Raw genomic sequence first — 12,933 nt, 5'->3', positions numbered from 1 at the left:
TATTCTTTGACAGAATAATCTTATTTTGAGTCAGATTTCCAGTGTTTTGGTAAAGTTAGTGTGTGCGCAGAGAAACATGTTTTCTGTTTTGAAATGAAGAGTTAGTATATATTTAACAAAATGTGTTTTTGAGAAGACAATTAACCATTTGGCCAATTGTGTTTTGTAGGTGTGAGTCTGTGTTAAGAGTTTAGAAAAAGTATCTTAAGTATGGGTGCACGCTTGTTAGCGATTGAAAAAAACTGTAATTTGCTGAATTTTTGCTGAGTATTTTCAGGTATTGAGTAAATGAGGTAATTTGGTAGAAACTTTCCTAAGTGACATAAATTGCATTCAAGGTATGAATTCTTTTTTATTAGTCCATGCACTCTCTGAGAATTGAACCCTTGATCTTGACATTGGTGCCATGCTATACCAGTCTACAATACAGACAGACAGAGAGCGCCTTGATAAACTGCATTTAATGGACATGTAAGACACAGTACAAGTAAGTCATATTATATGCTTGCTTGTAGATGTGGTGTGATGTCTCATCTTCATTCTTCATCCTTGCTCTGCAGTAAATAAAAAGACATTAAGTTGCATGTTTTTTCCCCCAGTCAGAAACGCATGTATATTAAGCAGTGTACATTAAGATTAACCCCCTACCACTTTTGCAAATAAATTCACAATACCTTTCCAACTTCACGGCTCTTGACCCTCAGCTTATTGACCTGGGACTCTGCGATGTCCGCGCGCTCCTGAGCCTCCTCCAGCTCATGCTGCACCTTCCTGTACCTGGACAGGTGAGTGTTGGCCTGCTCCTCCTGTTATGATTACACAAGAGGGATTGCACTGGACGTTCTTGTCAATACTAAAACTTGACGCTCAAGATTTGATATTAGACTCACAGCTTCTTCAGACTGGCGCTTGTAGGCCTTCACTTTCAGCTGCAGCTTGTCTACCAGATCCTGCAGTCGGGTCACGTTCTTCTTGTCTTCCTCAGTCTTTGGGTGTAAGTATTGGTCATGGTCTTAGTTAAACTGTATATTGTAAAAGGTGGTACATTTCTAATTAAAAGTAGTTTTACCTGGTAGGTAAGTTCCTTCACTCTCCTCTCATATTTGCGCACTCCTTTCACAGCGTCTGCTCCACGTCTCTGCTCGGCTTCAACTTCAGACTCTAACTCGCGCACCTTCAGTAGAGAGGTATTGTTTTGCCTGTCAAATCTCTGCCACGACCCGTATATCTAAGAATGAGTTTTGTTAAGCTCCTGAACACTCAAATTTACCCTGGACTCCAGTTTCTGGAGCTGTTTCTTTCCACCCTTCATGGCCAGACTTTCGGCCTCATCCAGACGGTGCTGCAGGTCTTTGACAGTCACCTCCAGGTTCTTCTTCATCCTCTCCAGGTGAGCACTTGTGTCCTGCTCCTTCTTCAGCTCCTCAGCCATCATGGCAGCCTGAAATATAAGCCAATTTAAGTTACCTAACCTATTTAGATGGGCATTTGTGGCCTAATGGTTAGAGAGTCGGACTTGTAACCCGAAAGTCGAGGGTTTGATTCTCAATACCAGCAGGTAATGACTGAGGTGCCCTTCAGCAAGGCATATAACCCGCAATCGCTCTCTGGGTGCCACAACAAAAAATGGCTGCTCACTGCTCCTGATGTGTGTGCCCCAACTCTAACTTGGATTGGTTAAATGCAGAGGACAAATTCCGAGTATGGGTTACCATATTTGGTCTTCACTTCATAGTTAAAAATACCTTCTATGAATATTCCCTTTGTTACCACATGAACCTAAACACAAAGTCAAATAACTGTTTAAATTAGAATAGAGAAGCAGAATGTAAACACTCACATCAGTGATGGCCTTCTTGGCCTTCTCCTCAGCATTTCTGGCCTCCTGGACTGAATCGTCCACCTCACCTTGAACCTGGACCAGATCAGTCTCAAGCTTCTTCTTGGTGTTAATAAGACTTGTATTCTGTGGGATGTAAGCAGTTAGTTTAGTGTACATTATATATGAAAGTTTATCATGTATCCTCAATTTGTTCCAAGTATTTAGTCATTTTTTGTACTTGTGAGTGCAGCAGTCCCACACGCTCGCTGGCATCAACCAGCTCTTGCTCCGCCACTTTGCGGCCCCTCTCCGTTTGCTCCAGTGCAGCTCTCAGCTCCTCAATCTCTGCTTGCATCAGGTTATTCCTGCGCTCCACCATGGCCACCTGTTCCTTCATGTCCTCCTGTCCTCTGAGAGCTTCATCAAGGTGCAGTTGGGCATCCTGTGGCAACATTCTTTCTTTGTTAGTTCTCTTGCTTTGGTTCATGTATCATATTCATATTGTCAAACATTCAATACTTAATCCATTTCCACATTCTACAGAAAGATACCTTGAGTTGGCCTTGGACATTCCTGAGCTGTTTCTGGGCCTCAGCAGCCTGGCGGTTGGCATGACTCAGCTGGACCTCCATCTCATTCAGATCTCCCTCCATCTTCTTTTTGACTCTCAGGGCATCATTTCTGCTCCTGATCTCAGAGTCCAGTGTGCTCTGCATGGAATCGATCACTCTTTGGCTGTTCCTCTTGATCTGTTCCATCTCCTCATCCTTCTCAGCAATCTTCCTGTCAATCTCGCTCTTCACCTGGTTTAGCTCCAGCTGCACACGAAGAATCTTGGACTCTTCATGCTCCAGGGTGCCCTACAAGGACAGAAGGAAACTTTTTCAATTTGTCACAATATACTCTAGCCTCTAGAGTGATGGCAGTACATATATGAAGGTTTAAGAAGGACATAATTAGCAGAAATTAAGATTTTCATTTAAGGTTTAGAACCATTCCATATTCAATGTTTTAATGTTATGCAAAGCAATGGTATCATAATGTTAGTATCATAGCAAAGGAATGGCACCTCAGCTTCTTCAAGCGCAGTCTGGATCTCTGATTTCTCAGACTCCACTGTCTTCTTGGCTTTCTCTAACTCGTGAATGCTCTTTCCAGTCTCTCCAAGCTGCTCGGTGAGGTCAGAAATCTCCTCTAAAAGGGTTTAAAAATCATAAGTGTAAGATTTTCTGTTTTAATGCATCTCTTTTTTTAGTCCTTGGTGTACAAATAAAAGTTGCATTTACGTTGCAGATTCTTGTTCTCCCTCTTCAGTGTCTCGAGGTGGTCAAGAGCTTCCTCGTAGGAGTTCTTCATTTTGAAAAGCTCAGTGCTGAGAGAACGAGCTTCTTTCTGAGCACCTTCTAGTTCAGCCTGACTTTCCTCATACTTTTGTTTCCACTCTGCTAGCACCTGAAAATGAAAGAAATGTAGCCATTGTTAATTAGCTAAGTCCTCGGTCCATCAACGTTTAGGTTTAAAGGTTATCCATGTCTTTCTTACCTTGTCAAAGTTTCTCTGCTTCTTGTCAAGGTTGGCTGCCAATGCATTTGCCCTCTCCACATCAATCATGAGATCCTCTACTTCACCCTGCAGTCTCTGTTTGGTCTTTTCCAGAGAGGCACACTTTGAGTTCACCGCCTCAATGGATTCTTCAGCATCCTGCAGACGCTGGGCCAGCTTTTTCCTGAGGGAAGTGATGTGAAATTATGAAAATCTTATTCATATTAAATGTAGGATACTGAAGACTTGTTCCACTGATGTATTTACTTGGATTCCTCAAGCTCCTCAGTGCGCTGGATGGCGTCAGTCTCATATTTGGTTCTCCACTGAGCCACTTCACTGTTGGCCTTAGACATTCCACGCTGGAGTTCAGCTTTGGCCTCCTGCTCTTCCTCAAACTGCTCTCTGAGCAAATCACAGTCATGGCGGGCAGACTGAACCCCATGGGCCAGAGCGTTCTTGGCCTATCAGGCAGAACATTTTGAGTTTTTCAACAATCTACAATCCATACAATGGCTTAGATTATCAAAAAAGCGAATTAATTATGTATAACTCTACCTTGACTTCTTCCTCAATATGTCTTTTGAGTTCCTCAATTTGCTGTGTATAAGCCTGTTTTCCTCTAGTTAATTGTGAAACAAGTGCTTCTTTCTCTTCCAGTTGGCGACTAAATTCACCTTGGAAACAGGTTACAGATATTACAATGAAATAACAATAGCATACAGACTTTTTACTCATTTAAAAAAAAAAGCTTTTACACGTGTAGCTTACTCTGTCTTACCATTTTCAGTCTGAAGTCTTGCACGTTGTGCATTTATGTCATTCAACTGACGAATATTTTCATCACTCTTGGATTTGATTTCACTTAGCTGGTCTTCCAGGGTGCGGCACATCTTCTCTAAATTAGCCTAAAGAGATTCAAGGTTATAGCCAGATGTTTTTAGAGATGATTTTATATTTAATAATCCTCTAATGACATTACCTTTGATTTAGCCACAGCCTCCATGTTACTTGTCAAGTCATCAATCTCCATCTTGTATTCACTCTTCTCCTTCTCCAGTTTCTGTTTGACCCGCTGAAGGTTGTCGATCTGTTCTCCGAGTTCAGCCACACTGTCTGCCTGCTTCTTCCGGAGAGCAGCGGCTGTTGCTTCATGCTGCAAGGTGGACTCCTCCAGATCACGACGCAACTTCTGGAATTCAGCTTCACGCTTCTTGTTCATCTCAATCTGGGCAGAAGTGGCACCACCAGCTTCCTCAAGCCTCTCACTGATCTCTTCAAGTTCCCTGGAGAGATCTGCTCTCTGCTTCTCCACTTTAGCACGAGCAGCTCGCTCGGCCTCAATTTCCTCCTCCAGCTCCTCTATACGGGCCTAAATAAATAAAGAAAAATGAAATAATCCAGTGATATTTGTAATGCGGGTTATCCCAGCTATGCATCTATTTCACAGTTTCACATAGAAATGATTAGGGTTAGGGTTACCTGAAGTTCTTTGATCTTCTTCTGAAGCTGTGCTCCCAAAGACTGTTCATCCTCAATCTTGCTGAGAAACTGACTTATCTCAAAGTCTTTCCTGTTTTTAAAATTATTGTTTTTTTTTAAAAAAATACTTACTTTATATAAAATGTGTCATTGTGTAAAGACTGATGTCCACTCACTTTTTGATCTTCTCTTCTGATTGCTGTTTGTCATTCTCCAGGTCCATTACGGACTCCTGGGCCAGTTTCAGATCACCTTCAAGCTTTCTCTTGGCTCTCTCAAGGTCCATACGGAGCTTCTTCTCCTGCTCCAGTGAGCCCTCAAGCTATTGTCACAGAAACCAGAGCATTTAATTCTGGTATAGAGACACAACATTCATTTCCTATTGATTCATGCTCTTATTCTCATGCCATATATCTTACATCATCCACTTGCTGCTCAAGCTTTGTCTTAGATTTAGTCAGAGTGTTGACTTTGTCTTCCTCTGCCTGAAGGTCATCAAGAGTCTGCTGGTGTGCCTCTTGGAGGGCTTTCTTCTCTTTGGTCAGCTTGGCAATGCTCTCATCCTGAGAGGCCATCTCCTCCGTCAGGTTTTTCACCTAAATGGAAACATTGTTCACTGGTTTCATCCTCAAGATCCTGAACAGTCAGCAGTGTGAAGAACATCTGAAAAGATTATTGACCTTATTTTCTGTTGCATGCTTCTATTTCTCCACTTTGGCCAAGGTGAGCTCCAGGTCGTCAATGTCTTTCTTCAGTTCAGAGCATTCGTCCTCCAGTTTCCTCTTCTTGGCAGTCAGTTCAGCATTGATTTCCTCCTCATCCTCCAGTCTCTCATTTGTCTCTTTGAGTCTGGCTTCGAGCTGGATCTTGCTTTTAATGAGACCTTCACATCTCTCCTCAGCATCAGAGAGGTTTTCAGATTCCTGTTCATTGAGATGGATTTAGTTGAATGGCTTTTGTTCATAGCTGTAGCATCAATATTAAGATCAATAAGAGCTGAAATACTCACAGATGTTACTTGCAGTAGAAGGTCGTTTTTCTCCTGAAGAAGTGACACCATTTTTTCTTCAAGCTCCTTCTTTTTAGCTAATGCCTTTGTTAGATCCTCCTTCATTTTCTCAAAGTTCTCCTTCATGGCTACCATTTCTTTCTCAGTCTCTGCACTCTTCAGAAGAGGCTTGATCTTGAAGTACAGCTTCATCCATGGCCAATGTTTCACATTCATGAATGAGCGGATGTTGTATTGGATGGAATAAATTGATTCTCTGTGTAAATTGCAATCAGTAAATTAGTCATTATCAGTCTTTCACAACAAACAGCTGTGTTCCAAACAGTTTTTTAAGTACCTCCTTTCCATCATTTTGACAAACTCCTTCCTCATGACGTATCCACGGCACAAAGCCTGAGTCATGGTAACCAGCGTTGCTAATTTCTCATCTCTCATCTCCTCAAGAGTACCCAAGAGACCAGCTTTGAAGAACACCTACAAGAACATTTGGAAGATAATAGATTTAAAAAAGGCCAAGTAGTCCTCATAATTGTAGATGTGAAAATAAATCTATTATATTCTATACTATAACATACAATGACACTCTAGAGAATTCTGTGCTGTCCTCTTTGACTCAATTCTTTAGGGAGGCATAACAATGTCTCTGTGCACAAAGCAGGATCCATTAAGGAATGCTTCACTAAGTCTGGTGTGGAAGAACTGTACTTTACTGTACTGAAAACCAGACGCCATCACCGCGTCAGTGCCTGACCTTACTGATTTTCTTTTGTTTGAATGGCAGCAAATCCATGCCTCCATCTTCACCATCTAGTGCAAGGCCCTCCTTCCTCAAACTGTTGCATTAAAGTTGCAAGTACAGAATTATTTAGAATGTCATTGTGTAATTCAGCTTTTTGTTTTCCATGGAATTTCTGAAATGGTTGAACCTGTTAATGGGATGCTTCACCCTAAAATATGTGAAAAAATGTACTCAGGTTGTTCATGACGGACCACATTAACTTTCAATGTATGGGGATAAAAACTGCTGAAACATTCTTCAGATATCTTCACTTGTGCTCCACAGAAGAAAGTAAATGATACAATTTATGACGTGAAGGTGAGTAAATAAGGACAGAATTGAAATGTTTTGGTATCTTTCGGTTTGATCACCTTGGTGTGTCCAAACTTGTACTGGGTGTGGTCAACATCAATAGAGCCCAAGAGTTTCTCTGAAGCCTTTTTGTTGTCAATGAACTGTCCCTCAGGGATGACGCTAGCATTTAACACTTTGTATCTAGAGGACAGTCAGAGGAGAGTCATGGGGGATAAAAATGGTCATAAGAGGATGAAGATTATGTGGTGCATCATCTCTAATTCAGTGGATGCAAAAAGGTGTCTTTACCTCTGCTTGAAGTCACCATAGAGGATTCTGCTGGGGAAACCCTTCCTGCAGATTCTGATGCCCTCCAGCACACCATTACACCTGAGCTGGTGGATAACCAGGAAGTTCTCCATCAGACCTGCAATGGAAATGTTCTTACGGTTCCAGAGATATTTTCAAAACCTTTGAGTCGTTATGGATTAAGTTTACCTGGAGTCTTGGACTCATTAGGAATCAAGCAGCGCACAAAGTGAGGGTGAGTGCTCCTCAGGTTAGTCATCAGCTTACCCAAGTTCTCCTGTGGAAATGTTTGTCGTTAGTCTAATCTTTATTAGAGAAAAAGTTCACCTCCTTCATTAAAAGAGAGAATCTGTTTACCCTGAAAAGTGCAGACACTGTCTGGAAGGAACCACCCTTCTTCTTGCCTTTCTTTCCTCCTCCCTCAGCTGTTTTATGTCAATGAAAAAAAGGGTCTTTATTGATCTTGTATTGCTTTCCATTAACCCCTTCAATAAATCTCTATTTGAATTTTGTTGAATCTATTTGTTATCTTGCATAGATATATATAAAATTTTCATGATACTTTAGAATCTGCGATCACATAGTGTGTTACACTCTGATAATCTAAGCATGTGTATTGTACATAATTAAAACACAAAGGAATTGATGAAATGCAAATGTTCGTACCTTCGGCACCGCCATGAACAGCATACAGGAAGGCCAGCACTTTGAGCGATGACTTTTGGTAGAGTTGCACGACAGAGTCGTTCAGTGGATCCTTGTTCTTGTCCAACCAGCCACCGATGTTGTAGTCCACAGTGCCGGCGTAGTGGACCAGAGAGAAGTGGGCTTCTGCCTTACCTTTGGCAGGCTTGGGCTTCTGGAAAGCTGCAGTTTTGCCCAGATGCTGATCATGTAGCTTGTTTTTGAAGCTTGTGTCTGTAGCCTTGGGGAACATGCACTCCTCTTCAAGGATGGAGAAGATGCCCATTGGCTGTTGAAGAAATATTCACGCTCAAGTACAGGCACAATATGAATAATCATTTTAATTTGCTGAATGTCCTCTAACCTTCTCAATGAGCTCAATGCAGGCAGCCAAGTCCATACCAAAGTCAATGAACTCCCATTCAATGCCTTCTTTCTTGTACTCCTCTTGCTCCAGAACAAACATGTGGTGGTTGAAGAACTGTTGCAGTTTCTCATTTGTGAAGTTGATGCAAAGCTGCTCCAAGCTGTTGAACTGACAATTAAGCAGAGGCAAGTTCTTACTATTGTCTATTATGTTTTATATCCTGATTGTTACAGAGACTTTGATAGCTGAAGCTCACATCAAAGATCTCGAATCCAGCGATGTCCAGCACACCAATGAAGAACTGTCTTGGCTGCTTGGTGTCCAACATCTCATTAATACGGATGACCATCCACAAGAACATTTTCTCATAGACAGACTTGGAGAGCGCAGAGACTGAGTTGTTCACCTGAGAAATTCAAAGGTCAGCGTAGATCATATCATTACTCTTTTACTTCCCAAGACAACTATGAATGTCTACGAGACACATTATTCGAGTAGATAAGTGATCACCTGTGGTACTGTCTGGCCTTTGGTCACCATCTCATTCCCGACCTTCACTCTGGGGAAACACAGAGCTTTCAGCATGTCAGCGGAGTTGAGGCCCATGAGGTAGGCGATTTTATCAGCCACTGAGGAAGAACAGTTTTACGCATTATTGTCACTAATGAAGTGAACGTTTACATGTTTATAATATGTGCTAATTGTACGTCTTACCCTCGGTGCCGTCAGGCTCGGCCTGCTCTTCTCTCTGCTTCTGCTTAAACTTCATGCCTCCATGATGCATCACCGCACCTGTCAGCTTGTAGATGCTGATCTTTTCATCAGCAGTGAAGCCCAGGATGTCAATGGCAGTCTGTTTTTTACAGTGACCAAGTGAATCACATATTATTTGGCCCAAAGAGAAGGGTATTTTATATTGTATGTCATGCAGTTTTCAGTTTATGCTAGTGTTATTCTGATGTTTATGTTTGTACAGATATATTGCATAGAATCTGTAAATACTACTACTACTACTACATTCTACATACATCTGTGGCAATGAACTCCTCCACATCATCGATACTCTTGACAGTGATTTCGCCCTGGCTGATCATTGGATAGTCGTAAGGGTTGGTGGTGATGAGCAGGGCCTCTGTAAAGAGTTGATGTGCAGTGTGTTAACAGTGTTCTCAAACATGGAAATAAATGAAATGCACAATACTGTAGATTTCTCACCGAGCAGCTCTGGCTTGTGTCCGGTCATGAGCTGGTAGAAGATGTGGTAGCTCCTCTCAGCAGACAGCTGGAATGTTACTCTTGACTTTTCCAGCAGATCTTCCAAAGACAAAAATGGTTTAACCCACATCTTACTCTCCAAATAAAATGTCTGGCTTAAAACAATGCGACTCACAAGTTTCAATATCAGCTGAGGCCAGTTTTCCAGTGGTCCCAAAGTGAATCCTAATGAATTTACCCTATGAAGATTGAAATTATTTACAAAAGGTCAGCTGTTTGCCAGCTTTGAAAGTGTGGCTGAAGTTGTATAATGTTATAATGATTCATTAGTTTAACTCACAAAACGAGAGGAGTTGTCATTCCTCACAGTCTTGGCATTACCATAAGCCTCCAGCAGAGGGTTGGCTGCCACAATTTGGTCCTCCAATGATCCCTATATGTAGGACAATGGAAAGTTATTAGGTAAAACACAAATACTGTTATCAATAACATTGTCTTGAAGAGATATTCACTAACCTGCATTTTTCCAGGGACATTTTCTGCCTTCTTCGATCCAGACATCGCACCAACAGTTGCAAAGTACTGAATGACACGTTTCGTGTTCACAGTCTTTCCTGCACCAGATTCTCCACTGGAGGTTCACAATAGATCATCATTTAGTCATAAATCCTCTACGGATTTACATTATAATGGAAAAGCTTCAGGTTATTGCAGAAGAAGAATATTCACTCACGTAATCAGGACAGACTGGTTCTCGCGATCTGAAATTAAACCATGAAATGTGAACAGGGTTTCCAAATTAGGTAGTAACTTTGAAGGCATAAAGTGTTATAAAATGTTACATTTTTTCTAGTCATTCATTCATGTCAGTGCATAAAAATGAGGTTCAGTAAAATTATGCAATAATGCATACTTAAATAATTGTTATGAAGCAATTACTAATTGAATGCAACGTTGAAAAAACAGCTTGGTATGGTTTACTAGCTAATAATGTTTGGACCTTTTTTATCAGTAAATATTACAAAATGTATTGTTTGTATTTAGTCTATTCATCTATCAAGGCTGCATTATGGCTGTCCAGCGGTTGAAGCATTAAACAAAGTGTTACTTGTGGAGGACCAACTTCCAGATAGTAGTCCCCTGAACTCTTTGCTTTTTTCACGGATGTGACGTAAACACGCATGGATGAATGAAATGGTAGTATATAAACTTTATATATGATAAGGCAAAAACTGGGATGGATTTGCATGTATCATGGATCATGTATGTGCACATTTTGTTAATATCAAACAACTTAAAAATGCACAATCAACAGTTTATAGAAGGTGAAATGTACACTAATATTTTACATTATATGTAGTTATTGTGAATATTTTTTTTAAATATAAGTTTGTCATAACTCTCGCTTGTTGAGAGACTTCTGGAATCCACTTACCAGTGAGCATGAACTGGTAGGCGTTGTCGGAGATGGAGAAGATGTGAGGCGGGGCTTCAATCCTCTTTTTGCCTCGGTATCCGTTCACAACGACTGTATCGTACACTGGGAGCCACTTGTAGGGATTGACGGTGACGCAGAACAAGCCAGAGTAGGTCTGAAACGGAGATGGATAGTCCAGTCTTACAATGCTGCGCCCCATCCCAGGAATAAAATATGATTAGCTCAGACTTACGTAGATCATCCACGCTGCGTAACGCTCTTTGAGGTTAAACAGCACAGCCGGCTCGTTGAGGTGGGTCATCATGGCCATGTCCTCAATTTTATCAAACTTGGGAGGATTCATGGAGAAGATTTCATCTTCTTTTACCGTGACAGTCTGTAATGAACATTGATCAGTGATCAAGAGAGACTTTCATGCACACATTTGTATATTTAACTGAAGAACTCACGATACTTACTTTCCCACTGTGAGTTTTCACAGTAGCTTTTCCACCCTCTTTACTAACAAGCGTACCCTTCAGGTACATCTCGTCCGCATCTGTCACGAAGAATGCCGTCTTGGCATCAAAGGGGGTGTTCTGGGCCTCTATCCTCTCTCTCTCCGGCTTGCGGAGGAAGACGGCCGCCGGGCCGAAGCACTCCATCTCCCCATCTCCCATGATCGCACTGCGGAGTCATATATCACCTTAACGCTGCTTATATTACCTCTACTTTTCTCAGGTATTCACATTATAAACTAGTCATCTTGTCATTATTTTTACAATGTTGTAATCAGTTACTTATCAGTAAATGTAACTGGTGTTAGTTTACCTTTCACGATGCTCCTAGAGGAAAACAACAGCTTTCTGAAAAACACTAAGAGACAGTGATGTATGTTAGCATCTTCAATTATGGGTTAGTATACATCATTTGAATAAGGACACTCAGGCGTTCTACATTATATCTTATATTAAAATGTGCAGTTCCCTCACCTTAGCCTGTTCACTGTGAGTGTTGGGGTTCGGGCTGCCGCTTATATAGTGTGATTACTGAGTGCTCAGCAGAACCGTCCCGCCAGATTTGATCATGTTACGTCTTTGCTGTGGTGTGATGTTTCTCTGTTCCGGTGAGGAAATAGGAAGATGTTGTCATTCAACCAATATGAGGAATACCGTTACATTGGTACACACAGGTAATGAGATTTGGGTTAAAAGACATGGCATTAAAGTGTGTCACGGTCCATGCTTTTTTAGATTGTAACTTTCTTGTAGATGTTAGATTTTTTTCATGCAAATGCATTGCCTGTTTGATAAGTTCGATTCGATGTTGCTTAGGTCCAGTTTCAGTGCAGAACTTTAAAAGTACTGGATCTTGGCACAGCAGAGAAACTCTCAGATGCAAAGACGCAGACTAATGTCACCGGTATTCAGTTTCAGGACATCAAAACTTAGAAATCAGTTAAAACGGCTTTGTCTGTTCCTGTTGTTAGTTTACATTGCAATTCAGGTTTTGATATAAATGTGGTTAGTGGTCACATGAGCAAGGGGCAGAGAGTACAGCTTGGCCGGTTTTCCAAGAATTCTCCCAACTTTTGCCAGCAGGAGATATAATTAAAATCTTCAAAACCTCAAAGATTTATTACCAGAGATAGACAGTCTCACGTCATCCTTCCAAATGAAAAATAATATCTCTGACAGATTTTTTATTGGGCCATTACATCTCAGCAGTCACGGGATAAGGTAAACTGGACTCATAGTGAAATTATGACTCAAAGTTATAAACAGCTTGTGCTTATATGGGAAAATCATAAATATAGCTCAGCTGCTGTTTGTATGGGGATTAGGGCATTACTACAGGGAAGGCCCGACAGGAACTGTCAGTGAGTTCACCATCTCCCATCACTGGACTTTTCTGCTAAAACGTTACGTTTTTAGAAAATGTGCAGGTTTATTGGATTCTGGATTCTGTTAAATACATGGACAAAGAGTCTTTTTTTAATGTCAACCAGATGTTA

The 12,933-nt window shown here is 41.2% G+C and overlaps 1 protein-coding gene across 1 annotated transcript; it reads right to left on the bottom strand.

The window, feature by feature from the left end:
• Positions 1 to 334: 334 nt before the first annotated feature.
• LOC308692756 (myosin heavy chain, fast skeletal muscle-like) lies at positions 335 to 11,793 on the bottom strand. Its single transcript, XM_081369087.1, is given in 41 exon segments — positions 335 to 554; positions 675 to 806; positions 891 to 986; positions 1,070 to 1,174; positions 1,271 to 1,441; positions 1,841 to 1,966; positions 2,061 to 2,264; positions 2,374 to 2,682; positions 2,892 to 3,016; positions 3,109 to 3,274; positions 3,365 to 3,548; positions 3,632 to 3,828; positions 3,923 to 4,041; positions 4,146 to 4,272; positions 4,347 to 4,736; positions 4,847 to 4,937; positions 5,023 to 5,168; positions 5,266 to 5,442; positions 5,527 to 5,547; positions 5,551 to 5,769; positions 5,856 to 6,111; positions 6,193 to 6,329; positions 7,005 to 7,128; positions 7,237 to 7,354; positions 7,426 to 7,513; positions 7,594 to 7,661; positions 7,903 to 8,209; positions 8,285 to 8,455; positions 8,544 to 8,693; positions 8,798 to 8,916; positions 9,002 to 9,140; positions 9,316 to 9,419; positions 9,503 to 9,601; positions 9,678 to 9,741; positions 9,843 to 9,935; positions 10,019 to 10,133; positions 10,236 to 10,263; positions 10,938 to 11,094; positions 11,173 to 11,316; positions 11,399 to 11,606; positions 11,751 to 11,793. Coding segments are annotated over 40 exon segments (5,805 nt in total). The 5' UTR covers positions 11,600 to 11,606; positions 11,751 to 11,793; the 3' UTR covers positions 335 to 536.
• Between the last annotated feature and the right edge of the window lie 1,140 nt (positions 11,794 to 12,933).

Source organism: Scardinius erythrophthalmus (genome assembly GCF_964197995.2).
Source record: "Scardinius erythrophthalmus genome assembly, chromosome: 6".
Classification (NCBI taxonomy): domain Eukaryota; kingdom Metazoa; phylum Chordata; class Actinopteri; order Cypriniformes; family Leuciscidae; genus Scardinius; species Scardinius erythrophthalmus.
This window is presented reverse-complemented; position numbering and strand designations above follow the sequence as displayed.